Source organism: Oncorhynchus mykiss, chromosome 7 (assembly GCF_013265735.2).
Source record: "Oncorhynchus mykiss isolate Arlee chromosome 7, USDA_OmykA_1.1, whole genome shotgun sequence".
NCBI classification, from domain to species: domain Eukaryota; kingdom Metazoa; phylum Chordata; class Actinopteri; order Salmoniformes; family Salmonidae; genus Oncorhynchus; species Oncorhynchus mykiss.
Window position 1 is genome coordinate 23,305,887 of NC_048571.1, and position 27,740 is coordinate 23,333,626.

Below are 27,740 nucleotides of genomic sequence, written 5' to 3' on the forward strand. Positions count from 1 at the left end.
AGACAATCGAGCTAGGGGGATACAATATTACATTACAATTACACAAGGACCTTAAGGGACATGCATATACTTACAATTCTAACAGCTTTTTTGTTAGTAGACCATTTAACCGTCTTAAAATACAAAATGTGGGTACAAAAATGTGGTTTTCTGTTTGTAAATGTACATTTGTGTATATGAAATTTGGCCAAAAGAATAATGAAATTAATTACATAAAAATGTTTCAGTTTATTTCTATTGTATGTAAAGAATCCAAACAGTACATCTCTCCACAATAGTGTAAAACCTACAGATGTCTTGCCACAGTTTTCTTACATGCATACAATGCCAAAAAAGATGCAACACTGTTTCTGGGTGGTCATTACAAAAGGAGCAATTTGAGTTGATGTTTTCCTTAAACTTTTTCATATAGTGGTTGGCAGGATAATATTTATGAATCATTTTAAAGGAAACTTCCTTCATTTTGTTAACAAGTAGGTATGTGTGTGGCAACATCCAAACTTTTTCCCAACAGATATTATCAATAAATCCATTCCAATAAGGCATGACATACGGTATACATAGATACAACATCCTGCTGAAACAAGGATCATATCGCTCTGTTGTTGAATGAACCAAAAGAGAAAGAAATCTTTCCTACTGATGAGTCAACAGGGTCAATAGAAGGTAGGCTCTGAGGGTCAGGTCTTGACACGTTCCTGAATAACATAGCAACATCTGAGGGAATGGCATCTAAAACAATGACATCGAAAATCAATTCACAGCAATTTGGTGGGATGACATCATTGATGTTTGCTCAAAAGCTCTGAACTATCATTTGTGGCAGTTTAAATACCTTCGGAATTGACCAATGTCACATGGCTTGAACTTGACCATAATTTACACACATTATCAAGAAAGTTACATCATGACAAAGAAACATTACATAAACAATATAGAGCCGTATTTAAACACGCATGCGTACTTGCGAAAACCGGTCACTGGTTGGTTCCGGAAATAGTAATTTTGTTAGGTCGATAGAACTGAAATCGGGTGTTTTGAATTTGTTCTTTCTCTAACCGTTTTTTTATCTGCATACATTTCGGTAGGTGACCTGCATACTTTGCACATTCGGTAGACAATTTAATCTACACGTGTCTGTTTAAACTAACATGGGCTAGCTGGAGTTCTTTTTCAGGCAACTAAATGGCTAACAACGTTAGCTGTCATGTCGGAAGAACTGACTTTGTTAGATATGGCACGTCGAAACGCATGTTTTAATTAACTACCCACTGTAGAGACACCTAGTTGCCAAATCGACGTCCTTTGGTCCAAGTTTTGTTAGCATTACAGGAAATTGTGGCTTGTTAGCTAACGTTAGCTGCTGTGGGAGTTTCGCAGGTGCCACACGAACAAGCAAGGCCTGGCTGAACAGGCGCATGGGGGAAGGTCCCCGTGCTCACACTAAAGCCTACCATATTGGATGGCAACTAAGCAGGCTAGCTAACTTCACCTAACTACATTTTGATTGTAACCTAGCTTTGTCACGATTAATATTAACAATGTCAACTTTGCCAGTTATCCAAATTACCAGGTGTGGCTTGCTAAAAGATATCCAGAACAAGGCATAGCATAGCTCTGACTAGCTCGCATGGGCCTAACGTTAGGTAAATCCTGGTGGGCAGAGCACGTTTCCAACTAGCTATACATAGCCTGCTAATATTTACTAGTTATCTTGACAGTGCTCAATCACAGACGTTAATGTTAAACTTTTCTCATCCAGAGTGTCTTTTATGAATAATCAAAAGCAGCAAAAGCCAACGCTAACCGGCCAGCGTTTCAAAACGAGGAAAAGAGGTAAGTTGGGCATTTTCTTTGTTGACCAATTGACCACTATTTTGGTTTCACCTTGCTATGTCAAAATGCTACCGGCAGTGAAATTCTGGCATGTTTTTCAACAGATGAAAAGGAGAGATTTGACCCTACTCAGTTTCAAGAAAGTATCGTACAAGGCTTGAATCAAACTGGCTCTGATTTGGAAGCTGTTGCAAAATTCCTTGATGCCTCTGGCGCCAAGCTTGACTACCGCCGGTATGCAGAGACACTCTTTGACATCCTGGTGGCTGGCGGAATGCTTGGTGAGTACAGATCTGTAAGTAGTGTTGAAAGTCAGTAACTTTCAGGGATCCCTTGCCTCCTTCCAAAGTCCCACCCATCGGACCTTCAACAATGTGTTTTTTGAGAAGGAAAGGGGATTCATGGAGAGTTTTAGAGGAAGTGTAGTGTTGGAGGTCAGATTCCATACTGTTTGGAAACCACTGTTGTCCAGATCAGCACACATGACACTTTCTTTCTCCCCCTTCACCTGACTGCAGCCCCAGGAGGTAGTATATCGGACGACCTGACCCGCACAGAGTTCTGCCTCTTCACGGCACAAGAGGACCTTGAGACAATGCAAGCATATGCTCAGGTAAGAGGACGTGGAAATAATTTCTTAGGGCAATGTATCTATATCCAACTATAGATATACATCTGTCAAGAAGCTCTACCCAGCTAATCAATGCTGTATAATAAAGAATTTACCACAATTTCACATCTTCCTTTGTTTTGGACTTGTAGGTTTTTAACAAGCTGATCCGGCGTTACAAGTACCTGGAGAAAGGGTTTGAGGAGGAGATCAAGAAGGTGAGACAGTTGGTTTGAACTCCTGCTTGGTAGTTGTCACTGATGGAAGTTGCACATAATGGAACCTGCATGAGCTTTTTTGAATGGGATTTTATTTTCGCAACAAAGAACTAAAATATTTACCCTGCAGGCTCATTATTTTATCTACTCCACAGTTGCTGCTGTTTTTAAAAGGGTTCACCGAATCCGAACGCAACAAGCTGGCCATGCTCACTGGCATTCTGTTGGCCAATGGAAACATATCAGCCGCTGTCATTGGAAGTCTCTTCAACGAGAACGTGGTCAAAGAGGGTGAGTGTCTGCCAGCCCACCACTATCTTTACCTGGACCTGTCCAATAAGAGCTGCTTGTTTTCATTTTCACAAATGTTTTGGTTACGGTGGGCCCTAATGAACATGACCCTCTTCACTGGATTTTTGTTAAATGGTCTCTGAAATGGACACAGTATTCAGTCAAACAACTTTTAATTTTTTATGAATCCAATGTCTCTGAACTGTTTTTAGTTTATACAAATGAGTGATTTAAGTGCTGTTCATTGCAGGGTACCTGCTGCTTTGACTGTTGCTTTATGACTGTTTGCAGGAGTATCTGCAGCCTTTGCTGTGAAACTGTTCAAGTCCTGGATCTATGAAAGGGATATCAACGCTGTTGCTGTCGCTCTCCGCAAAGTCGGCATGGACAACAGGCTGATGGTAAAGCTACAATTCCTTACTCAATTCCTCTTTCTTTTTTTTTTCTTTTTTTTTTGTGCCCCTTGAAGGATACCAATACATATAGAAGTGGTGCTTTCCTCAACACAGATTAAAGGGATGGTTCTCCAAAGTGACATACGCTTCCTTACATCATTTAATGGCACCGGAGAGGATGGCTGCTGTTTAATTGGCTCTTAACCAATCGTGCTATTATTTTTTTTATTTTTGCGTTTGTAACTTATTTTGTACGTAATGTTGCAGCTACCGTCTCTTATGACCGAAATGAGCTTCTGGACATCAGAACAGCGATTACTCACCTGGAATTGGACACAGAATTTTTCTTTAATGAGTTGGGCGAGAGGGATTTACTCCAGACGCCCGAACAGGCCCTCATCCCTGTGGTTCACAACAGGAGAAAGAGACAAAGATTTTGCGGAAGGAGATCGGGGGTGCCTTGTGAGGATTAGGTGACGAAGGGCTAATCTGCCTTTGTATGTTGGCTAACAGCACAGATGGCAATCGCTGGAAAATAAATGGGACGAACTAAAAGCATCTATTAACTGTAATCTTATGTTTCACCAAGTCGTCGTGGCTGAACGACGACATGAATAACATATAGCTGGCGGGTTATACACTCTATCGGCAGGATAGAACAGCAGCCTCTGGTAAGACAAGGGGTAGCGGTCTATGTATATTTGTAGGAAGGAAGTCTCAAGGTTTTGCTCGCCTGAGGTAGAGTATTTCATGATAAGCTATAGACCACACGGGCTACGTAGAGTTTTCATGTGTGTTTTTCATAGCTGTCTACATACCACAGACCGATGCAGCACTAAAACCGCACTCAATGAGCTGTATACCACCATAAGCAAACAGGAAAACGCTCATCCAGAGGCGGCGCTCCTAGTGGACGGGAACTTTAATGCATGGGAAACACATCAGTTTTACTTCATTTCTATCAGCATATTAAATGTGCAACCAGAGGGGGGGAACTCTAGACCACCCTTATTCCACACACAGAGATGTGTACAAAGCTCTTCCTCACCTTCCATTTAGCAAATCTGACATTCTATCTTGATTCCTGCTTACAAGCGAATATTATAGCAGGAAGCACCAGTGACTCGGTCAATAAAAAAGTGGTCAGATGACGCATATGCTAAACTATAGGACTGTTTTGCAAGCAGACTGGAATGTGTTCCGGGATTCTTTCGATGACATTGTGGAGTACACCACATCAGTCACTGGCTTCATCAATAAGTGCATCGATGATGTCGTCCCCACAGTGACTGTACGTACATACTAGAGGTCGACGGATTATGATTTTTCAACGCCGATACCGATTTGATCGGCCGATTTTAAAAATGTAAATTTAAAAAAGTTTGCGTGCAATGAACGCAAGATAAATTACACAATTTCACCTGATTAATATTGCCTGCTAAACTGGATTAGTAGTTATAACTAGTGATTATGCTTGATTGTTTTTTATAAGATAAGTTTAATGCTCGCTAGCAATTTACCTTGGCTTCTACTGCATTCGCGTAACAGGCAGGCTCCTTGTGGAGTGCAATGGTTTGAGCGTTGGACTTGTTAACTGTACGGTTGCAGGATTGGATCCCCTGAGCTGACAAGGTTAAAATCTGTCGTTCTGTCATTGAAAATAAGAATGTGTTCTTAACTGACTTGCCTAGTTAAATAAAGGTATAAAATATATATATATAAAAAAAAGAAATCGGAGCCCAAAAATATAGATTTCCGATTGTTGTGTGAACTTAAAATCAGCCCTAATTAATCGGCCATTCCGATTAATCGGTCGACCTCTCGTACATACCCCAACCAGAAGCCATGGATTACAGGCAACATCCGCACTTGGTTAAAGGGTAGAGCTACCGCTTTCAAGGAGTGGGACTCTAATCCGGAAGCTTATAAGAAATCCCGCTATGCCCTCAGAACCATCAAACAGGCAAAGTACCAATACAGGACTAAGATCAAATCGTACTACACCGGCTCTGACGTTCGTTGGATGTGGCAGGGCTTGCAAACTATTAGACTACAAAGGGAAGCACAGCTGAGAGGCTCGTGTCACTGGGCAGCTATCAGATGAGCTAAATAACTTCTATGCTCGCTTCGAGGCAAGTAACACTGAAACATGCATGAGAGCATCAGCTGTTGCGGACGACTGTGAGTCTCCGCAGTCGTTGTAAGACTTAAACAGGTCAACATTCACAAGGCCGCAAGGCTAGACTGATTACCAGGACGTGTACTCTGACCAACTTAAGTCTTCACTGACATTTTCAACCTCTACCTGTCAGTCTGTAGTACCAACATGTTTCAAGCAGACCACCATTGTCCCTGTGCCTAAGAACACAATGTGAGAATGCAATTAATTGACTACAGCTCAGCGTTCAACACCATAGTACCCTCAATGCTCATCACTAAGCAAAGAACCCTGGGACTAAACAATACCCATTGCAACTGGATCCTGGACTTCCTGACGGGTTGCCCCAGGTGGTAAGGGTAGGTAACAACACATCCTCCACAATGATCCTCAACACGGGGACCCCTCAGGGGTGCGTGCTCAGTCCCCTGTACTCCCTGTTCACTCATGATTGCACAACTCCAACACCATTAAGTTTGCCATTGACAGAAAAGTGGTAGGCCTGAACAATGACGAGACAGCCTATAGGGAGGTCAGAGACCTGCCCGTGTGCTGCAAGGACAACCTCTCCCTCAGCATGATCAAGACTAAGGAGATGATTGTGGACTACAGCAAAAGCAGGACTGAGCACACACCCATTCTCATTGACAGGGCTGTAGTAGAGCAGGTTTAAAGCATCAAGTTCCTTGGTGTCCATATCACCAACAAACTAACATGGTCCAAGCACACCAATTTGCATTGTGTGTGTCTCCCCCCTCTACGCTGCTGCTACTCTCATCTATGCATAGTCACTTTAACTCTACCTACATGTACATATTACCTGGACTAACCGGTGCCCCCGCACACTGACTCTGTACCGGTACCCCCTGTATATAGCCTCGATATTGTTATTTTACTGCTGTTCGCTCTTTAGTTATTTCTTACTTAACTCTATTGTTGGCTAAGGGCTTGTAAGTAAACATCGTTTACCCTGTAAGCCTCGTGTCCTACTAATTCTACGGAAGGCCGAGTGTCTGCGGGTTTTCACTCGTCCCTTGTACTTGATTGACTCCAGGTCACTAATTAGTATGGCACTCCCCTCACCTGCTTGTCTAGGCCTTATTTGCAAGGAAAAACCAGCAGGCACTAGGCCATCCATGGAAATTAGTTTGATACACCTGCTGTAAGCAGTCTATGGACAAGGCATGACAGCAATCCATGCTTTGTTTTAGTATCCCTGGCACTGTTTCCCTATGTTAGCATTTGTGGCACAAATCCCATTAGTCATGGGACCAAAATTAACATTTCACAGCACTTTCAAATCCTCTGAGTGACTTTGCGAAGCTCAACAATCAACTTTAAATACTTTTGAATGATTTAGACATGATGTGCGAAAAATGCTAATCGGTCCCATGACTTTAATGGGATTTGTTCATAAATGCTGAAATGTTAGCAAATTGAAATTGTGCGAGGGATACTAAAGCATGGATTTCTGTTGTACCTTATCCATAGGGGTAAGGAAGCAAGTATAATTGTGTTATTTGGGTGATCTATCCCTTCAAGACTAGTCGTAGTCTAAAAAGAATGTTCAATGGAGATTGTCTGTTGAACCAGCCCTAAGAGTTTTTATATAGGCCTGTAGATTAAAAAAAAAAAAAAAAAAAAAAATGTTATATTGAATGGGAACTAATTACTTGTATCTATATCTGTCATAGGAACTCTTTCCCGCCAACAAGCGGAGCTGTGAGCATTTTTCTAAGTACTTCACTGACGCGGGACTGAAGGAGCTGTCGGACTTTGCCAGGAACCAGGAGGCCATCGGGTCCCGTAAGGAGCTGCAGAAAGAGCTCCAGGAGATGATGGCCCGCGGGGACAACTTCAAAGATGTGAGGCCTGGCTACTCTATTCTTATACAGTGGGTTCAAAGTATTGGGACAGTGACACATGAGATTTTTTTGTCTCTCTACTGCATACAGAACTAGGTATTTGAAATGATACAATGACAGGTGACAGGTGCAGACTGTCAGCTTTCATTTGAGGGTATTTTCATCGATCGGGTGAACTATTTAGAAATTATACCACTTTTTGTGCATAGTCCCCACTTTTTTTTTTTAAGATGACTAAAAGTATTGGGACAAATTAGTTTGTGTATTAAAGTAGTCAATTTATTTGGTCCCATATTCCTAGCACGCAACGATTGTAGCGTAATACTCAAGAAGCCTAGAGGCTGTAATCGCTACCGAAGGTGCTTCAACAAAGTACTGAGTAAAGGGTTTAACGTTTTTGCTTTGTCATTATGGGATGTTTGAGGAAGAAAAAAAACTTGCTTGCGTGGTTACACATGGTCTGCATTTCTGAGGCTAGAAGTACTGCAAAATTCTCTGAAATGGCTTATGGTAGAAAAATGAATGGTCAATTCTCTGGCAACCGCTCTGCTGGACGTGCCTCTTGTCAGCAGAGGAATTGCCCGCTCCCTCAACTTGAGACATCTGTGACATTGTGTTGTGACAACTGCACATTTTAGTGGCCTTTTGTCCTCAGCACAAGGTGCACCTGTTTAATAAGCATACTGTTTAATCAGCTTCTTGATATTCCACATCTGTCGGGTAGATGGATTATGTTGGCAAATGAGATGCTCACTTACGGGGAAGTAAACAAATTAAAATACACTTTTTGTGCATACAGTATGGAGATTTTTTTTCTATTGTTTTTTTTCCACTCACGAAACATTGGACCTACACTTTACATGTTTTGTTTATATTTTAGTTCTGTGTGTGTGTATGTTTTTTATATATATATATATATATATATATATATATATATATATATATATATATATATATATATATATATATATATATATTAATTATATGAATGAGCGCTTGATAGCTGTTCATTGACATGTTCCCTGCTTTGTTTAGATAATTGCCTATGTCAGGGAGGAGATGAAGAAGACTAGCATCTCTGAACAACTGATGATCGGCATCGTGTGGTCCAGTGTCATGAGCTGTGTGGAATGGAACAAGAAGGAAGAGCTGGTCTGCGAACAATCTATCAAACACTTGAAGGTAAAAGCTTTGTAACTGTAGACTTCTGTGTTATTGAACAGGTCTCTTGCCAAACATTTCTCAATGAGACAAACCTAGATGAAGGTTAAATTAGTTGCTGCTAAATTAACTTCAGATTAGTGTTTTCTGGAACTGTATAGTATTGGAAGAGGGTGGGGTGGTACTAATATGGGCCAGATTGGAGTGTGCCCCCCCTGTATAGCGGTTAAGAGTGTTGGCTAAGTAACCAAAATGTCGCCGGTTCAAATCCACAAGCCAACAAGGTGAAAATACTGTCAATGTGCCCTTAAGCAAGGCACTTAAACCGATGCTCTTGTCCAGAGCAATTAGGGTTAACTTGAGTGTAGGGGGCAGGATTTTAGTTTTTGGCTAAAAAACATACCCATTTGAAACCGCCTATTTCTCAGGCCCAGAAACTAGAATATGCATATACTTGTCAGATTAGGATAGAAAACACTCTAAAGTTTCCAAAACTGTCAAAATATTGTCTGTGAGTATAACAGAACTGATATTGTAGGTGAAAATCCAACAAGGAAGTGCTGTTTTTTCTGAAAGCTCTCTGTTCCATTGGATGCCTTACCTCCATTTTAAAGGGATATCAACCAGATTCCTCAAGGTGTCAACAGTCTTTAGACATAGTTTCAGGCTTTTATTTTGAAAAATGAGTGAGAAAGATAACATCGCGTCAGTGGATAGCTGGGTGTTCGCAGAGTTTTGCTTGCGCAACAGAGTGGGGCAGCCATTGTCTCTCCCTCTCCTATTGAAAAAGCGACAGTCCCGGTTGATATATTATCGATTATATATTTTAAAACCAACCTGAGTATTTATTATAAAAAACGTTTGACATGTTTCTGTGGACATTACGGATACTATTTGGAATTTTCGTCTGCGATGTCGTGACCGCTCGAGCCTGTGGATTTCTGAACATAACGCACAAAACAAATGGAGTTGTTTTGGATATAAAAATAATCTTTATGGAACAAAAGGAACATTTATTGTGGAACTGGGAGTCTCGTGAGTGCAAACATCTGAAGATCATCAAAGGTAAGCGATTTAATCTATTGCTTTTCTGACTTTCGTGACTAATCTACTTGGCTGCTAGGTGTTTGTAATATTTTGTCTACTGAGAGAGATGTTCTTACATAAATGCTTGTTTATGCATTTGTGCCAGGTGGATTAGCAACAAGCTAAAATGTGTTTTGCTGTATTGCACTTGTGATTTCATGAAAATTAAATATGTTTAGTCATTTAATTTGAATTTGGCGCACTGCAATTCAGCGGGTGTTGATGAAAATGATCCCGCTAACGGGATGGGTGCGTCAAGAAGTTAATGACTAAAATGTAAATGTATGTGCTTCTATTGCTGCTGTGCTTGCCCCTGACATCTTGTCATTGCCACTAAGAATCTGTTCTTATTTGACTTGCCTATTAGTAAATTAAAGATTGGATACATGGAAACTTATTGGTCCTCTCTCCACCACAGCATTAGTCCTCTCCTGAAGGTGTTTACCTCCCAAGGAGCATCTGAGATCATCTAGTGTCTCACCCTCCTGTACCCTAACCCCGTGTCTTTCTCTTCTCCACAGCAATACAGTCCTCTCCTGAAGGCATTTACTTCCCAGGGAGCCTCTGAGATCATTCTGCTGGTGAAGATCCAGGAGTACTGCTATGACAACATCCACTTCATGAAGGCCTTCCAGAAGATTGTGGTGCTCCTCTACAAAGGTGTGGGACCTGGTTGAAAGTAGTGCACACTAAAGGGAATAGGGTGCCATTTCGGACCGACTGTGTGGGGCGGGGGCTCTCATGTGACATGTATTTTTCATTAGGTACCAAACGGAAGAAAATGGACTGAAACGGGGACAGAGACTTCCCCAGACTTATCTAATAAGAAACATTAATTTTCGTTATCCTTTGAGGCTTTATGCTGTGCCCCAATGAACCCTGGTCCCCTGGCTTTCATGACCTTTGACCTAACATTTTTATGTTCCTTGTTCTCGCCCCCTCTCCCAACACAGCGGATGTTTTGAGTGAAGAGGCCATTCTTAAGTGGTACACAGAGGCCCACGTTGCTAAAGGAAAGAGTGTTTTCCTCGAGCAGATGAAGAAATTTGTTGAGTGGCTGAAGCATGCAGAGGAAGGTAAAACTATATTTTTTTAAACACATTTTCATAGTAAATAGTCACCTTTTTGAAAAACACAAGTTCTCTTAATATTCATGTTGTTGTAAATTGAAATGTTCTGATTTGAGTCCACTCTTTTCTGTCTTCCAGAGTCTGAGTCCGAGGAGGAGGAAGAGAACTGAGAACTCAACCCTCCGGGTGTGCATTTTAAACGGCACAGTAGGAGCAGTAGGATGTTACTGAAGTGCTCGTCTCTCCCAGTCCTGTTTTTCTATTTTACCCCTCTCCAACTTCAACATTTACATTTAATTCAAGAGCTGTGATGTCAACAGTACACTCCTTATTAGATTTTATTTGAAACTTACCCTTAGTAGTTCACATATATTGTGAATTAAAACCTCAATCATAAAATGAACAAATTATGTGTTGATTTGTTTGGAAAGATGCAGAAATGAACCCCCTTTTTTATTAGAATTTCATTCTACTTGATGATTAAGATACTCTATTGATGTTGCTGCATCCAGTCTAAAGTCTGATAAACCATGATATCCCCGATACTGCTGTACCTGTTAATATTGCAGTAGTGCGCCTTCTTGCCGCGTGACTTAAAGGCACCCTAAAATGACAAGTCATTTGCCTTCTCGCCAAAGGATTTACCGGTAGCCCTATCCTCATGTTAGCTCCTTTCCTTACCTTGGCCTTTTGGACAAACCTGTAATGAACAGTTGAATTGGTGATCAAATGAACGTTGTGCAGTGACTGTCATCTTGGTATAACCACCTTTTGACCTGACTGACATCCTCTCTGGAAGATGAATTGCCAGCTAAGTAATTAATATTGGTTACTACTTTCTTTAATCTGATTAAACCAATTGACTTTTTTAAAGAAATAAAAAGGACTAATTCATATTGTTTTGATTATTTATGGTAAACAATTGTCTGTTTGGTGTGTAGCAATCAATGACTATACTTTAACATGGCTGCCTGCTGTACTTACACATCTCCACCTGAGGTCCCAAATTCAGACACAGCTTAATGTTATTACTGGGTAAACCTGATGAGTTTACTACACAATCCACAGTAAATATTCTTGAGTGATTAAAATATATATATATATATATATTAAGGCTGTGTTAACACAGGCAGCACAATTCTGATATTTTGCCCAATTATTGACCAAAGAGCTGATCTGATTGGACAAGTTAGTGGAAAAAATCAGAATTGGAATGCCTGTGTAAACTTGGCCTAAAGGTCTTTTTACATGCACATTCAAGTCATCAGTCCAAAATTATTTTGAAAGTAGTTTAATGATTGTGTTTACAAGTCAAATAATATATATTTTTAGCTAATTGTACAAAAATACATTATTTTTTTTTCTTAAACAGCTTCTCATTGTTTATGTGCAGAGGACAATTGTCTTCCATAAGTTATGAGAAATTCAAGTATGTTTACAACAATGCTACACATTACAATAGACTTGGAGGTAGGCCTATAATTCTATTAGGTTAATACATTCAGATCTTCATTGAGGTAAAAGTGTATTGCAATCCGTGTGCAACAAGTTATTTGTTTTGGATAATTCATAAAAATATTATTTTTATCTTGCATGATTTTGAAGTAATTTAATATATACCCAAATCAATGCATAAAATCAAAATATTGTGTTAAGCTTAAAGGTTTTGCAGGTCCAGTGCAGTCAATTCTGTTCCGGTCTTTTAAATTATATTGTGCTGATGAAACTAACACTAAAAGTATGAACACATTTGATCTGTGTTATTTCCTGGTAGTTGCTGGTTGAAAATACAATCTACACAGGACCTTCTGATCAGCAGGTTTGCATGGGTGGGAGTTTTGACTTTCCATTGTGACATCACCATGCAGTTAATACACCATGACCTGTAATAAGGGTTCCAAACTTCCAACTCAGACCACTCTCAGACAGTCCTAGCAAAATTCTAGCTTGAGAAAGTTTTGTGCTAAAAAGCAACGTTTTTCCCAATTTAATGGAAATCTATTACAGTAAGGTACTTTGTTAAGTAGAAATGATTTGATGCTGATATAAAAACAGCTGCATTGGGCCTTCAAAGGTGCAACCAATACTGCACAGACACACATGCAGAACTATTGTGTGTTTGTGAATTGTGAAAAGGCTTGTGCAATACATGCAAGTAAACATTTCTCAACATACGGTGTAACATTGAGCTCCCAAAAGCAGTGATTACATATATGTATGTTATATTTTCTTCTGTTCCACACCATGTTACATTTGACATGGAATATGATTTGATGTTGTGGTAAAGTTTGTAAACACCAAGTGGGGTTGCTTCTGCTGTACTAGTGGGGGGGCTATATATAACACTTTAATATTTGGATTCAAGCACATTTTATATTTGTTTTGCCTCCCCCATTTAGATTTCAAGACTCCCATGAAAGCAGTGGCTTATACTCATTTACTAAGTGGACTATCCTGGTTAAAATGAAATACAATTTTACAGCTACCAAAGTATATTTGGGGCTATTGAATTGAGTTTGAATTTATAAAAATCTGGAGCAAGGCACCCTATACTCAGTTGGCAAAAGATGAGTCAGTCAGGAGACAAGCCTACCAGTCCACTACTCTACTGACAGCAACCGCTGCACGGCCTAGGCTTGGGTTACAACCATGTGACTGGCTGCATGGGGGAGGCGAGACTGTGATTTTAGGAGCGAGACACTAGGGCTTACTATTTCTGATACCGAAATAGCCCACTGTCAGGTGGAACCTTACACATTGTGCTCGAGTTACAATTTGACCAAAACACAGTGGATAAGACGCACATGTGAGAACGGAAAGTGCATTTCAGTGGGGGGGGGGGGGGTTGTCCTAAGATTTAGCAAAAATATGTACAAAGTTATATTGTTTTTTTTTCTCACTCGTAGGTACATGTAAACATCCGTGTGACTTGGTATGCATCCTGGTCTTGACAGTAGTGCGTGACCATGTCAGATGGCTGTGTGCTTTTCTCCATCTCTGAGCTGTGAGGGTAGAGAAATTGTAGTAGTTTACATTGACATAAAACCGTTGAAATACTATTGATTGTGATGACTGTTATGGAATTCCTCCAATGTTAAATAAAGTACTGGCCCGTTATCTAAATGTAGCCAAATCCCATTCATCCATCCTATTTTGTGGAGATTACATGCAGCCTTCCATGATAGCCCACAGCCTGTCAACCAATATATACTGATTTATTTTGAGGACTCACCGTTTTCCTCTGGTTACTGAGACAGAAAGTGCATATGGGCCTGAGCGGGGGGCTGCTGCTGTTGATGTTGGTGCTGCTCTGCAGGATGCTGTGGTACCTGAGACAGGGCTGTCCGTCCAAACACTCGTCCCCCAGCAGCAGCACGTTGGCAAGGTGGGAGATGTAGCTGGACGCCAGGCGCAGCGTCTCGATCTTGGACAGTTTCCTGTCGGCCGGTTCTGTGGGGATGAGGGTGCGCAGCGCGGTGAAGGCCGTGTTCACGCTGTGGGTTCTGTCCCGTTCCCGCGCGTTGGCTGCCTGTCTCTGTTTGCTAACGCCCGGCAGACGCCTGCCGCACCCCCTCTCCCTCTGCCTGGCTACCTCCCGGCACCCTCCCTGGGGGCTACAGCCGCCGCCCGTCGACTTGTTGTCGGAGCTCTCCTCGCTTCCACTATCCAGCTCGTCCAGGTCGGAGGGGAAACCGTCCGGCGTGGCACTCTGTTCGCTCCCTGTGGACTTCATGGTGGACCTGGCTGGGTGTCTAAGGCGGGGGGACTGAGCTGCAACTGTGTCTGTTTCATGGTGCAGCCGACTGCTGCCAACCACTTTATAAAAGCAGAGTGAAAACAGCACCTGGGACCAGCTGCCGCCGTGTGATCCGGTGACTGGGGGTGGGGGATCCTGCGCTAACTGGGCTCACGCCATTCCCTTGGCAGAGCAGCATGCCATTTCTTGAATAACGGATCCGTTCTGAGCCCAGTCACCATGCATGCGGCCTCTGGAAAAGGAAAGACAGGTGGAGGCTAGAGAGTAGAGGCCACCTGTCGTGGTTCTTTGGGTGCTAGAGGTGTATATATATAACCCCCCCCCCCTCCACAGAGAGCCAGCACACTCCCACTTTGCTCCTAACCCCTGCCCCTTGACCCCTAACCCTTCCATGTTTGCAGATCTGTAAGGTGGAAGCTTGACCATTACACTGCTTATACCTATCCAGCCCCTTCAGATCTGCACGCATTGAGTGGTCAGGGTGTGACAGTGTCGATGCACTACATTAACCTTCTCCCACTCTCAGCCCAGGTAAAGACATGGTCATGCTGTGACTCTCTACTCCCTCCTTCATCACAAACCTTCATTTTCTCATCTCCTGTTTCCTGGAAGTCTTTCATCTTCTCCCGCTGAGTCTAACTACCGGACGCCTCAACAACATACACACATTCGCACAAGCTTCTATTGCACGCAAAGGTGCAAAGGTCACGAAATGATGACAATGCAAATCTGGACATAGTGAAAACATTCATCCGGTTTACATTAGACCACTGTGTCAGTCAAATGACACTGATATTTAGAACACGTTGCAAAGTTTCGCATTAGAATGTGTGTTCCTAGAAATCCTGTCAGTATGATTTGGGGAAGCATTTCGGGGGAAGTGCTACTTCGTTACAGCATGTCAACAACTCTCAGAACTCAAATTCAAACTCAGTTCAAACCCCAGTGAAGGAATTACTCCTTGGTCTTAGAGTCATGACACCAGCTTCAGCGCCCTCCGACCAGGACCGTGAGTGAATAGTCCAGGTGTATCAGTCACCCTCCAGCTGTTCCTCCACCCCATGGCAGTCGCCCCATAACCTGTGCCATCTTTAGCCTTGATATAAATATCTGTCAATGCACAAGTCACTTATATAGTGTTACTTCAGTAAACTTTAAGATCATCATACCAAGATTCTATGTCGTGATACCAACAACAGTTTGTGTTCCCGGGAGCAAGGTAAGTTGTGTGAAAAGAGAATTCTAATCACAGCAATTTCATGTCAATAGGTTTGAATGATTTCAAAGGGCCAACTGATGCTAATCAATGCAAGCATAAATTGTGGAAATTAAAATGTAAAAAAATGAGGGGAGGTGATTTGTATGTGCGTTCTTGTTTTGGTATTTCAAGTCTATACTATGGGTTATATAGCAATAGACTGCATGTCATCACTAGATGGCAATATCGCACTGGTGTGGAACTACTATGAGCCATTTTGACAGAAGTACTTTTGACAGCCTTTATTTGTGTAGGTGGGCACGGGCATACATGCACAGGAATGGTGCTGTGTCAGCCGTGTGTGGGCTTTGTGTGTGTGTGTGTGTGACAGCACATTGGTTGACTTACTCGTGACAAGTGCGTGACATGTTTGACGCAGCAGCTCTGTCACTAACACTGTTGACAGAGGGAGAGCTCAGAGGCAAACTGCTCCTGAGAGAGACGGGGGATAGGGGAGAGAACGACAAGAGGTGGGAGAGAGAGAGGAGAAAGAGAGGGAGAGGAGAGGAGAGGAGAGGGGGCTGAGAGATTCAAGGAGCAAGGTGCAGGCCTACGTGCTTGTCTGTCTGTGCTAAAAGAGAGGTGTAGTTAGGTGTAGTTTAGCTTTTTATTTCTGTTAGTCGGGTCATTAGCAGCAGCTGCTTCTCCCCTTTGCGTCTGGACCATTATGCAACACGAAGAAACTTTGCACCTCCCAAATCACTTTGATTACCACCCATAGACGGGGTACAGGCACACTTTATTGGTAAATATGAAGGGTTTAGAGAGATCAGACAGTGAGACTGGGGACTAACAGAGGACAGGGTGAAAAGAGAGAGAGACAGAGACAGAGCGAGAATAAAATAAAATACCTTTGTCACGTGTCGTAAACAACAGGTGCAGGTTAACAGTGAAATTCTAATTGACGGATCATTTTCCAACAACGCAGAGTTAAACATAAAAAGTAGAAGTAGTGACACAAGGAATAAATACACAGCGAATAACGAATAACAATAACGAGTAAAAATAACATTGCTATTTACGGGCAGAACCAGTACCGAGTCGATGTGCTGGGGTAAGAGGTGATTGAGGTAGCTATGTATATATAGGTAGGGGTAAAGTGACTAGGCAACAGGATAGATAACAGACAGTAGCAGCAGCGTATGTGTTTAGTGTGAAAGTGTGTGTGTTTGTGTGTGAGTGAGTGTGGCGTCAGTATGCATGTGTGTGTGTGTGTGTGTTGGGGTTTCAGGGTAAGTATGTGTGAGTGTGTGGGTAGTCCAGTTTGTGTGCATAGAGTCAGTGCAACAGAGTTAGTGCGAAAAAGGGTCAATGCAGATAGTCCAGGTAGCGATTTGATTAGCTATTTAGCAGTCTTATGGCTTGGGGGAAGAAGCTGTTCACGGTGCTGTTGGTTCCAGACTTGGTGCACTGATATTGCTTGCCGTGCAGTTGCAGAGAGAACACTCTATGGCTGGAGTGGCTGGAGTCTTTGACAATTTTTTGGGGGCCTTCCTCTGACACCACCTGGTGTAGAGGTCCTGGATGGCAGGGAGTGATGTACTGGGCCGGAATCACCACCCTCTGTAGCGCCTTTACAGTCGGGTGCCTTGCAGTTGCCATTCCAAGTGGTGATGCAGCCAGTCAAGATGCTCTCAGTGGCGCAGCTGTAGAACTGTTGAGGATCTGACAGAGACAGTCAGACACAATCAGACAGAGACAGTCTGACAGAAATAGTCAGACAGAGACAGTCTGACAGAGACAGTCAGACAGAGAGAGTCAGACACAATCAGATAGAGACAGTCTGACAGAAATAGTCAGACAGAGACAGTCTGACAGACACAGTCAGACAGACACAGAAAGGGAAGTTGTGACTAAATTTTGTTGGAGAGGAAGATACATGGTCATGTCTTTGACAAAATTAACAGTGTTTTTATCTAATGCAAGCAATTCTGTTATTCCAAAAGAAACACATTTCCATAAACTCATATCTTTCAGCATCTTGTGAGGGATAAACAGCAGAGAATACAACAGTCATTTCCCATCACAAAGTTTGTTCCGCTTCTCAAAGTTTTAACCGCGAGAGACTATCGCTGAGGGTGGATCTCAGGCCTTCCCGTGATATTCATCATCCAGGAGTTAGTGAGGTTGCCACAGAATTATTCGGAACACTATTTCAAAAGCAGAGGCTGCTTGCTTGGGTTCAACTAGAATTAGTTGCCCGTATGCAGAGTACGGGGGATTAGAACAAAGATACGCAAACATCAACTGACTTGCAAAAAGACTAATCCTACTGAGCTCAAACAGGGCAACTAAGACTCATTTTAATGAGATTTGAAAACCAACGACAAAAGGCTGCTGGAGCCTGTCGTAATTGGCTCAGAGTTGATGCGGTTTGGTGGTGGTTTTATCTGCTTAATCCCCATTTCCTCCTCATCCTCCACCTCCAGTGACTTACATAGTGAATGTCTGTGGCCCCTGGGCTAGGTGAGGCATCCCTCTAACCCCTGTCCCCCTAACTTCCTCACTGCATCATTACCAGGGGCCTCATTTATGAATGGTTTGGTATGCACAGATTCGATCGTAAATTGTTCATGCATATGACAAAAGGTGTACCACAGGGGTCAGTACTGGGACCTGTTCTCTTTACCATTTATGTAAATGAGAATGGTATATCTGTTAAAACTTGTATTATTCATCTGCATGCAAACAACACTGTCATGTACGTCATTGCCCCAACTGTTGACCAGGCTTTGTTAGAGCTGCACAAAGCAAAAGGGGACCTTCCAGAAGCGCGGCTGGTGTATAAAACCTGTGAATTCAGACAAACAAAAGGTGTGATGGGTCCGCACTCAAAAAATATGTTGCATAAAGCTTCATGTATAAAAGTAAGCTTTATGGGACATATTTTTGAGTGCGGATCCATCACACTTTTATGTGTTAGAGCAGCAATCTGACCTTGTTACCTTACAGAAAGCCTTGGTTGGCTTAAAACTTGGATTTATTGCAGGAAGGACTAAATACTGTATATGTTGTTCTCTAGTTCTCACAAGAATGGTTCAGCTGGACTACATGTTTATTCATTGGACGGGTTGACAATGCTTAATGCTTAAAAAAAACATACGGATGAGCTAGTTAAAAAGCTACGGCTCCTTTTTTATAAATACAGTTGAAGTCGGAAGTTTACATACACTTGGGTTGGAGTCATTAAAACTTGTTTTTCAACCACTCCACAAATTTCTTGTTAACAAACTATAGTTTTGGCAAGTCGGTTAGGACATCTACTTTGTGCATGACAAGTAATTTTTCCAACAATTGTTTACAGAGTGATTATTTCACTTATAATTCACTGTATCACAATTCCAGTGGGTCAGAAGTTTACATACACTAAGTTGACTGTGCATTTAAAAAGCTTGGACAATTCCAGAAAATTATGTCATGGCTTTAGAAACTTCTGATAAGCTAATTGACATCATTTGAGTCAATTGGAGTTGTACCTGTGGATGTATTTCAAGGCCTATCTTCAAACTCAGTGCCTCTTTGCTTGACATCATGGGAAAATCAAACGAAATCAGCCAAGACCTCAGAAAAAAATTGCAGACCTCCACAAGTCTGGTTCATCCTTGGGAGAAATGTCCAAATGCCTGAAGGTACCATGTTCATCTGGACAAACAATAGTACAGAAGTATAAACACCATAGGACCACGCAGCCGTCATACCGCTCAGGAAGGAGACACGTTCTGTCTCCTAGAGATGAACGTACTTTGGTGTGAAAAGTGCAAATCAACCCCAGAACAACAGCAAAGGACCTTGTGAAGATGCTGGAGGAAATAGGTACAAAAGTATCTATATCCACAGTAAAACGAGTCCTATGTCGACATAACCTGAAAGGCCTCTCAGCAAGGAAGAAGCCACTGCTCCAAACCCGCCATAAAAAGCCAGACTACGGTTTGCAACTGCACAAAGGCTGTACATTTTGGAGAATTGTCCCATGGTCTGATGAAACAAAAATTGAACTGTTAGGCCATAATGACCATCGTTATATTTGGAGGAAAAGGGGGGAGAATTGCAAGCCGAAGAACACCATCCCAACCGTGAAGCACAGGGGTGGCAGCATCATATTGTGAGGGTGCTTTGCTGCAAGAAGGACTGGTGCACTTCACAAAATAGATGGCATCATGAGGGAAGGAAAATTATGTGGATATGTTGAAGCAACATCTCAAGACATCAGTTAAAGCTTGGTCGCAAATGGGTCTTCCAAGTGGACAATGACTCCAAGCATACTTCCAAAGTTGTGGAAAAATGGCTTAAGGACATCAAAGTCAAGGTATTGGAGTGGCCATCACAAAACCCTGACCTCAATCCTATAGACAATTTGTGGGCAGAACTGAAAAAGTGTGTGCGAGCATGGAGGCCTACAAACCTGACTCAGTTCCACCAGCTCTGTCAGGAGGAAATTCACCCAAGTTATTGTGGGAAGCTTGTGGAAGTCTACCCGAAAAGTTTTACCCAAGTTAACAATTTAAAGGCAATGCTACCAAATACTAATTGAGTGTATGTAAACTTCTGACCCACTGGGAATGTGATGAAATAAATAAAAGCTGAAATTAATCACTCTCTACTATTATTCTGGCATTTCACATTCTTAAAATAAAGTGGCGATCCTAACTGACCTAAGACAGGGATTGTTTGCTAGGATATAAATATCAGGAATTGTGAAAAACTGAGTTTAAATGTATTTGGCTAAGGTATGTGTAAACTTCCGACTTCAACTGTAATAAACTGTAAAAACACTTCTTGCTAGTTCTTGATTATGGTGACAACGTTTCCCAGAATGCAGCAGTCACTACTCTACTCTCCTTTGGATGCCGTCTACCATAGGGACATTTGTTTTATCACTGGCGACAGTTTTAATACTCATCACTGCATCCTGTATCAAAAGGTTGGCTGGTCCTCATTAAAGTCCCATAGATCAAGTCATTACTCCCTATTTGTTCACAAAGCCCTACTACACAAGCTTTCAACTTACCTAACTTTGTTGTTAAAGTATAGAAAAATATATATGAGAGACCAAACCATGGTTGGTTAACTCTTGAGATTGCTCGGGCCAAATGAGGTAAATCAGCTTTTAGTTTTAATGCACCTCATTACAGGAACCAACTGCAAAATACACTGGAATTGGATGCTCTGATGCCGCATAGGGAAAATGTAAATATTGATTGGGGAACTATTTGCTGTGGAATGTGGCTGTTTTCTTGATTGTTTGTTGTGCTGTATTTTAGTTTGTTTCTCTGATTTTCATTTGATTTGGTCTATGAATTGCATGTGCAGATTGTGTGTGCAGGGCTCCTTTGCGAAAGAGACCCTGATCTCAACGGTGACCTGTTTAAATAAAGCTAAAATAAAACAAAATATAGACATTACACAAACCACATTTCTTCTCACATTTTAAGAAATGATTGTATGCAGAATGAGGATCGAGACTATGTATTGTACATATGTACAACAGTATACAATTATAAAAGCATCAGACAACCAAATAAATAACAATTCCAAGCAAGTTGTTAGTTTGATCGTAAAACTGCCAACTCGGTGAGTTTGTTCCACAGTATACAGGACTGTTTTGTGCTTTGTTTAAATCTTGTTTTTTTTTTAAAGCCAGACTTTAATAGATAAAATAGAGTATTATTGGTTATAAGAAAAAGTGTTATACAAATATTATACATATATTATGTACAGATCATAATCTTTGGAATTGTATTTTGAAGAAACAAAAGCCATGGGCATCGAGAATCCTAATAGTCAGTGTGGTGGTTCCATTAGGAGTTTCATTGTCTTTTTTCAGCCCAGCATCTTCAGTACATAGTTCACAGACCTCCATCAGCCTCGTGGAATTGGGAGCTGAAAAACACCATACATATTTTGGCCACACTTATTCCACCGTGCATTCATACAGTCTTGAAATGGACCAGCCAATGCAAAAGAGTGGAAAAGCCCCCATCAATAAGAGATTTCTGACTTTCAGGCGTGAGCTTGGTGCTCAGCTTTCAAATTATATTCCCAATTCCTCTCTTGATTCCAGTCACAGTAAGTGTTGGGGTGATATATCTACTCACCTTATGGGAACACAGGACCCCTGAATATCCTTTCCTGCAGGCACAGACATTAGGGCGGATACATCGGCTCCCATAAAGACACTTCTGTTCACAGTGCTGTAGAAATGACAGAGAAATCACAATGGAGAAATGACAAATTTGAAATGAAAATCACAATGCAGAGAAGAGAGAGAGAGAGAGAGAGAGAGAGAGAGAGAGAGAGAGAGAGAGAGAGAGAGAGAGAGAGAGAGAGAGAGAGGCAGCAGGTGAGGAACAAGTCCTAAATCAGCCTAGCATCCTAATAATGGCATCGTCATAATGACAGAGCTGACACTAATCTCTCTCTACTCATATTACCATCCTGAGGATTCTGGGTAAGTCCCAGAGAGGGGCCAAAATGGAGCCACGACAACACAGTCGCCATAATCATACCATCCAACCTCATTACCATGCATAACTAAATGTGAACACTGGGACTGCCTTTGAATTTAAGGCAGGAATGACTTTATTATACACTTGAATACCCCTGTGTGGACTGAATTTTATAGATTTTATTACACCGTATACTTGGGAGATTTACTTACAGCTATTAGTGGTTTGATAGAAAGAAATAAACAGGGCTGAGGCAGTGTAAACAGATAAACAGAAGTGATGACTCATCTTTACGTACGGTGACTTCACTATAAAGGGAGTTAAGTGCTTCCGTTCCTCTCATGACTCCCGAGTCATTCTTCAAAGTCATGTATTGGCTGGTTAATGCCGGGATGCTGAACGAGCTCAAGCAGGAACTACTAGTGATACTCTTGACGAGATGTAGCTGTCAGTGTTTGTGTGTGTGCAACCAACACACACAGCGGATTGTTAACGTGGTTGTTGTGGTTGTTGTTGTTGTTGTTGTTGTTGCTGCTGCGATGACCAGATGATACAAGTTGTTAACGGAGAGCTTGTTAAGCATGGTGGTGGGGAGCGTGAGCTGACGAGGGACGTTTTAGAGACGTATGAAACTGGCAATAAATGTCAATAAAAGAGGACTATTGTAAAATATACTGTGTCCATAAAAATGTATATAGTATGTATAAGCTGGAAGTAGAAGCCCAAGGGTTGTTGTCCACTAGTTCACTCCAATTAGGGGAGGGGTGGGGAACATAATAAAGGAAAATATACATAAAATATATATATATATATATTCCCCAAAAATATATGGGGGATTGGAAATTATGTAGACAATTACATTGATGGAAGCCACAATCTAGCTGCAATATTAAAGCTGATCTACCCCTTAAGAAAATAAAGAAATAAATACAAATGTTTATCAGCGGTAACTCTGGGGGAATAACCACTGTCTAAATTGGTATCTCATTGGTATCATAAACCAGCCCAGGACTGTGTAGAGCTGGTCTCAGGAGTCAACACCAGAGGAGGCTGGTGGGAGGAGCTATAGGAGGACGGGCTCATTGTGATGGCTGGAATGGATTGAATGGAACAGTATCAAACACATCAAACATAAGGAAACCTTAGGTTTGACTTCTAGCCATTACAATGAGCCTGTCCTCCTATTGCTCCCCCCACCAGCCTCCTCTGGTCTACACCTAACAATGTAATTGGAGTAGAGACCTGGCCTACGCTAGACACACGTAACAGGGGAAGGAGACAGAACATTTGTCACAGAGAGAGTTCCACTCTCCACAGAAGAACTAGGGTGGTGGGATGCAATTAACAGACGATTTCAGATAATTAACCTAAACACGCCACTCTCTTCAGAGAGGAAGAGTGTGTGTGTGTGTATGTGAGTGTGTGTGTGTGCGTGAGTGTGTGTGTATGTGTAGGCTTGCGAATATAGGCATACTTACGGACTTGGCATAGCATGCCCTGCCAGCCTGTAGGACAGTGGCAAGTGTTATGGCCAACACACTCTCCTCCATTCAGACGCTTCTGTAGACAAGTGGCTGGGGAGCGACAACACAACATCAATCAATTCACAAACCACTGCCGATGAATGAGTTAACTCTGGCTTATGAATGAGTTACGAATAGCTTATGAATGTGTTATGTATGGCTTGTGAACGTTCTGAATGTATCGTTCTGAATGTGTTATGTATGGCTTGTGAACGTTCTGAATGTATCGTTCTGAATGTGTTATGTATGGCTTATGAACATTCTGAATGTGTTATGTATGGCTTGTGAACGTTCTGAATGTATCGTTCTGAATGTGTTATGTATGGCTTATGAACATTCTGAATGTGTTATGTATGGCTTATGAACATTCTGAATGTGTTATGTATGGCTTATGAACATTCTGAATGTGTTATGTATGGCTTATGAACATTCTGAATGTGTTATGTATGGCTTATGAACGTTCTGAATGTATCGTTCTGAATGTGTTATGTATGGCTTATGAACATTCTGAATGTGTTATGTATGGCTTATGAACGTTCTGAATGTATCATTATGAATGTGTTATGTATGGCTTATGAACATTCTGAATGTGTTATGTATGGCTTATGAACATTCTGAATGTGTTATGTATGGCTTTTGAACATTCTGAATGTGTTATGTATGGCTTATGAACATTCTGAATGTGTTATGTATGGCTTATGAACATTCTGAATGTGTTATGTATGGCTTATGAACATTCTGAATGTGTTATGTATGGCTTATGAACATTCTGAATGTGTTATGTATGGCTTATGAACATTCTGAATGTGTTATGTATGGCTTATGAACATTCTGAATGTGTTATGTATGGCTTATGAACGTTCTGAATGTATCGTTATGAATGTGTTATGAAGAACCATTGAAATAAACAGAGTGACACCAGAATATCTTTTGGCATGTTATAATTGTGTCCATAAACAGGCTTTTGCATAAAGCGCTTCACAAGCGGTTAAACATTCTAGGTGACTACCTGCTGCTATTAAATGTTTGTTTGTGAGCGCCTGCCGTCGGTGAACCACTACACATCCCAAACGCCATGATTAATTGTTTCCGTACGCACATGTTTGTATGTTTACAGGTGGCGGTGCAAACTGTGGAACTCCTGCGGGAGCCCACGGACGTTTACCGCGCCGCTTTCCTCTGCATCCAGATGGACAGTCGCACACATCTGGGCCCGCGCACCGCCCACCGCTCACGCACATGGGCTCACATACACCTGCATAAGGGGGGGGGGGGGGGGGTGGAATGGAGAGGGAGAGACTGGAACTTACCATCTCAGCTCCTACACATTAGCCAGAATAACGATCCACAGTATCTCACACGGCAGAGAGAGATTGTCAACTGACCCGCGCATTTACTGCACCTGATAGGCGTAATCAATGCGGTGGAGAGGACAGCCAGTTCTACCATGAGCACATTGCTGAAGCTATCACGGCACTAATAACCCATTAGTAGCAGGTTGGTAATGGATAGCTAAATTAAAACCTTCACGTAAAACCCCCTTGCATGCATCACTACTCTTAGTCAATAGCACTCCATAGCATCAACTTGACTATACCCAGTCTCCACATGAAGCTCTGAAATGTTGGTTCCTGCTCCCTCGGGCGGGCGCCTCTTACTGGGTGCATCCATCAAATGCTTCCCTCATCCATATGGCTCAATTTACCCGCCAATATGCTGTACATTAACACGGCTCTGGAATTAACTGGCTCCACTGTGTTGAGGGCACTTTGTCAGACTGACACACATATGGTGGTGGGCAATAGATGATGAGGAGGAGGGGTAGAGGATGAAGAGAGAGGGGGGGGGGGTGGAGGAAGAGGAGGTGAATGAGGAGCAGGTGGAGGGGCGGGCCGTGGAGGAGGAGGAGGAGGGGTAAAGGACGAAGAGAGGGGGGGGGGTGTGGAGGAAGAGGAGGTGAATGAGGAGGAGGAGGAGGTGGCGTGGCTTTATTCACTTTTTTCACAGCGCCACCCGGTGTATCCCTCGGCGCAGGAGCAGACGCTGTTTCTCATGCCTACGCCCCCGTTCTTACAGGGAGGGCTGCAGACAGCTGGGAAACAGCAAGAGATAGAAAGAGAGAGAGAGAGAGAGAGAGAGAGAGGAGAGATGGAGAAAGAGAGAGAGGAGAGATGGAGAAAGAGAGTGATAAAGAGAGGTGGGGAGCAATGGGGGTGAGAGAGAGAGTGGGGAGAGAGAGAGAGAGAGAGCGAGAGAGAGCGAGCGAGAAAGAGAGGTGGGAGAGAAAGAGATGCACCTAAACCTCTGTCAATCTATTGGATTAGTTTTCCTTTCATTCAACAAGTAAATACACAAGTCAAAACTCCCACAGCAGGCCCATGACTCTGTGTTGTCGTCAGGACAGCATGTGGGCAAGGACATGGGCAGACTGAACGTTGTGTGTGTGTGTGGCTCAGCTGGTAAGAGTGTGATGCTAGCAACGCCAAGGTTGTGGAGGCCACACACTAAAAAACGTACGCAGCCACTTTACTGTAAGTCACGTTGGATAAAAGTGTCTCCTAAGTGCAACAATTAAATGAAGAGTGCAATTTACCGTGCAATTTACCGCTACTGGGCGCCGTAGAAGCCCCGGGGACAGACACAGGTGTTCAGACGAAGACAAGTCCCTCCGTTCAGACACATAGGGGAGCACACAGCTGGAGGACAGACAATCAGAACGGTCAACCAATCAACTGACCAATCAATCAATCAATCAAATGTGTTTATAAAGCCCTTCATACATCGACAGTTGTCACACAGTGCTTTACAGTAGCCCAACCTAGACCCTAAAGAGCAAGCAGAAGGACAGAGGAACACACCAGGAAGGGTAGCTTGCTGCATGCGCAACAGCTAATGGGGATCCTAATAAACTAAAAGAAAGTGTACCTGTCTCACAGGAGGGTCCGGTCCAGCCAGGAGACAAACACTCTCCTCCGTTGTGACAGTGGCGGTTCCACACCACTGCAGAACAGATAGATGGGATAGTGAGCAACACAGATACCATATACGTTATTGACGTAGCATTGTTCTGGACAATGTTCTCCACCTATATGGTATACCCCAATTCATGCCGTTAAGTTAAAAAGAATACAACATTATTTTAATTTTTTTCTCTCACACCTTTCAAATCAAGGAGGGTTCGGAACTTTACAGCTAATTATCTCAGAGTCATATTTTGGCAGATAAAACCATTTAATTCCAAGGTCACGATATTACTAGAGTGGTTCATGTCATAAACTTTTCTAACCATTTCATTCTGTGGTGAGGAGGGACACAGCTCCATTTCGTTCTGTGGTGAGGAGGGACACAGCCTCATTTCATTCTGTGGTGAGGAGGGACACAGCTCCATTTCGTTCTGTGGTGAGGAGGGACACAGCTCCATTTCGTTCTGTGGTGAGGAGGAACACAGCTCCATTTCATTCTGTGGTGAGGAGGGACACAGCTCCATTTCGTTCTGTGGTGAGGAGGGACACAGCTCCATTTCGTTCTGTGGTGAGGAGGGACACAGCTACATTTCATTCTGTGGTGAGGAGGGACACAGCTCCATTTCGTTCTGTGGTGAGGAGGGACACAGCTCCATTTCGTTCTGTGGTGAGGAGGGACACAGCTCCATTTCATTCTGTGGTGAGGAGGGACACAGCTCCATTTCGGTCTGTGGTGAGGAGGGACACAGCCTTGACATTAACACTATTGGTTCGCCAAGTCCAATCCAATTTAAACGCGAGTAACCTGACAAAGATCCATCTTGGAATAAAAGACAAATTAAGGGTTGCAAATCAAATCAAATGTTATTTGTCACGTGCGCCGAATACAACAACGAATACGAACACGTGAAATGCTTACTTACAAGCCCTTAACCAACAATGCAGTTCAAGTAAGAGTTCAGAAAAGATTTACTAAATAAATGAAAGTAAAAAATTCTATAGAAAAGTAACACAATAAAATATGAATAACGAGGCTTTATACAGGGGGTACTGGTACCGAGTCAATGTGCGGGGGTACAGGTTAGTCGAGGTAATTTGTACAT

General features: G+C 42.3%; 2 protein-coding genes and 1 long non-coding RNA gene across 4 annotated transcripts; 1 reads left to right on the plus strand and 2 right to left on the minus strand.

Annotated features, from left to right (window-relative positions):
• The first annotated feature begins 929 nt into the window (after window positions 1–929).
• LOC110527538 (basic leucine zipper and W2 domain-containing protein 1-A) lies at window positions 930–11,584 on the plus strand. 2 transcript variants are annotated; one of them, XM_021608882.2, is made up of 12 exons: window positions 930–1,084; window positions 1,763–1,836; window positions 1,941–2,117; window positions 2,355–2,449; window positions 2,599–2,664; window positions 2,820–2,955; window positions 3,247–3,356; window positions 7,203–7,373; window positions 8,409–8,555; window positions 10,142–10,280; window positions 10,574–10,696; window positions 10,829–11,584. In XM_021608882.2, the coding sequence occupies exons 2-12, from the start codon at window positions 1,773–1,775 to the stop codon at window positions 10,858–10,860; spliced, it is 1,260 nt and encodes a 419-aa protein (XP_021464557.1). In that variant the 5' UTR covers window positions 930–1,084; window positions 1,763–1,772; the 3' UTR covers window positions 10,861–11,584. The 2 variants fall into 2 exon arrangements, with proteins under 2 accessions (XP_021464557.1, XP_021464558.1); XM_021608883.1 differs by lacking the exons at window positions 930–1,084; window positions 1,763–1,836; window positions 2,355–2,449 and having other exon boundaries at window positions 2,040–2,117.
• A 118-nt stretch (window positions 11,585–11,702) lies between these two features.
• LOC110527539 (transcription factor 15) lies at window positions 11,703–14,671 on the minus strand. Its single transcript, XM_021608884.2, has 2 exons — window positions 13,923–14,671; window positions 11,703–13,692 (listed from the first exon to the last, which is right to left on the minus strand). Exons 1-2 carry the CDS (start codon window positions 14,421–14,423, stop codon window positions 13,660–13,662), a joined length of 534 nt encoding a protein of 177 aa, XP_021464559.2. The 5' UTR covers window positions 14,424–14,671; the 3' UTR covers window positions 11,703–13,659.
• A 6,488-nt stretch (window positions 14,672–21,159) lies between these two features.
• On the minus strand, window positions 21,160–23,730 carry LOC118965272. The gene is made up of 3 exons (XR_005052555.1): window positions 23,630–23,730; window positions 21,801–21,896; window positions 21,160–21,585 (listed from the first exon to the last, which is right to left on the minus strand). It is a non-coding gene; the product is annotated as an uncharacterized LOC118965272 (long non-coding RNA).
• Window positions 23,731–27,740: the final 4,010 nt, after the last annotated feature.

Bases quoted from the DNA above. Each gene is read 5' to 3' on its own strand.
- LOC110527539 (XM_021608884.2), bottom strand. From the start codon at position 14,423: ATGAAGTCCACAGGGAGCGAACAGAGTGCCACGCCGGACGGTTTCCCC. The intron at 13,693-13,922 runs GTGAGTCCTCAA...CTACCCTCACAG, and splicing joins TCAGTAACCAGAGGAAAACG to CTCAGAGATGGAGAAAAGCA.
- LOC110527538 (XM_021608882.2), top strand. From the start codon at position 1,773: ATGAATAATCAAAAGCAGCAAAAGCCAACGCTAACCGGCCAGCGTTTC. The intron at 1,837-1,940 runs GTAAGTTGGGCA...GTTTTTCAACAG, and splicing joins TTTCAAAACGAGGAAAAGAG to ATGAAAAGGAGAGATTTGAC. The intron at 2,665-2,819 runs GTGAGACAGTTG...TCTACTCCACAG, and splicing joins TTGAGGAGGAGATCAAGAAG to TTGCTGCTGTTTTTAAAAGG.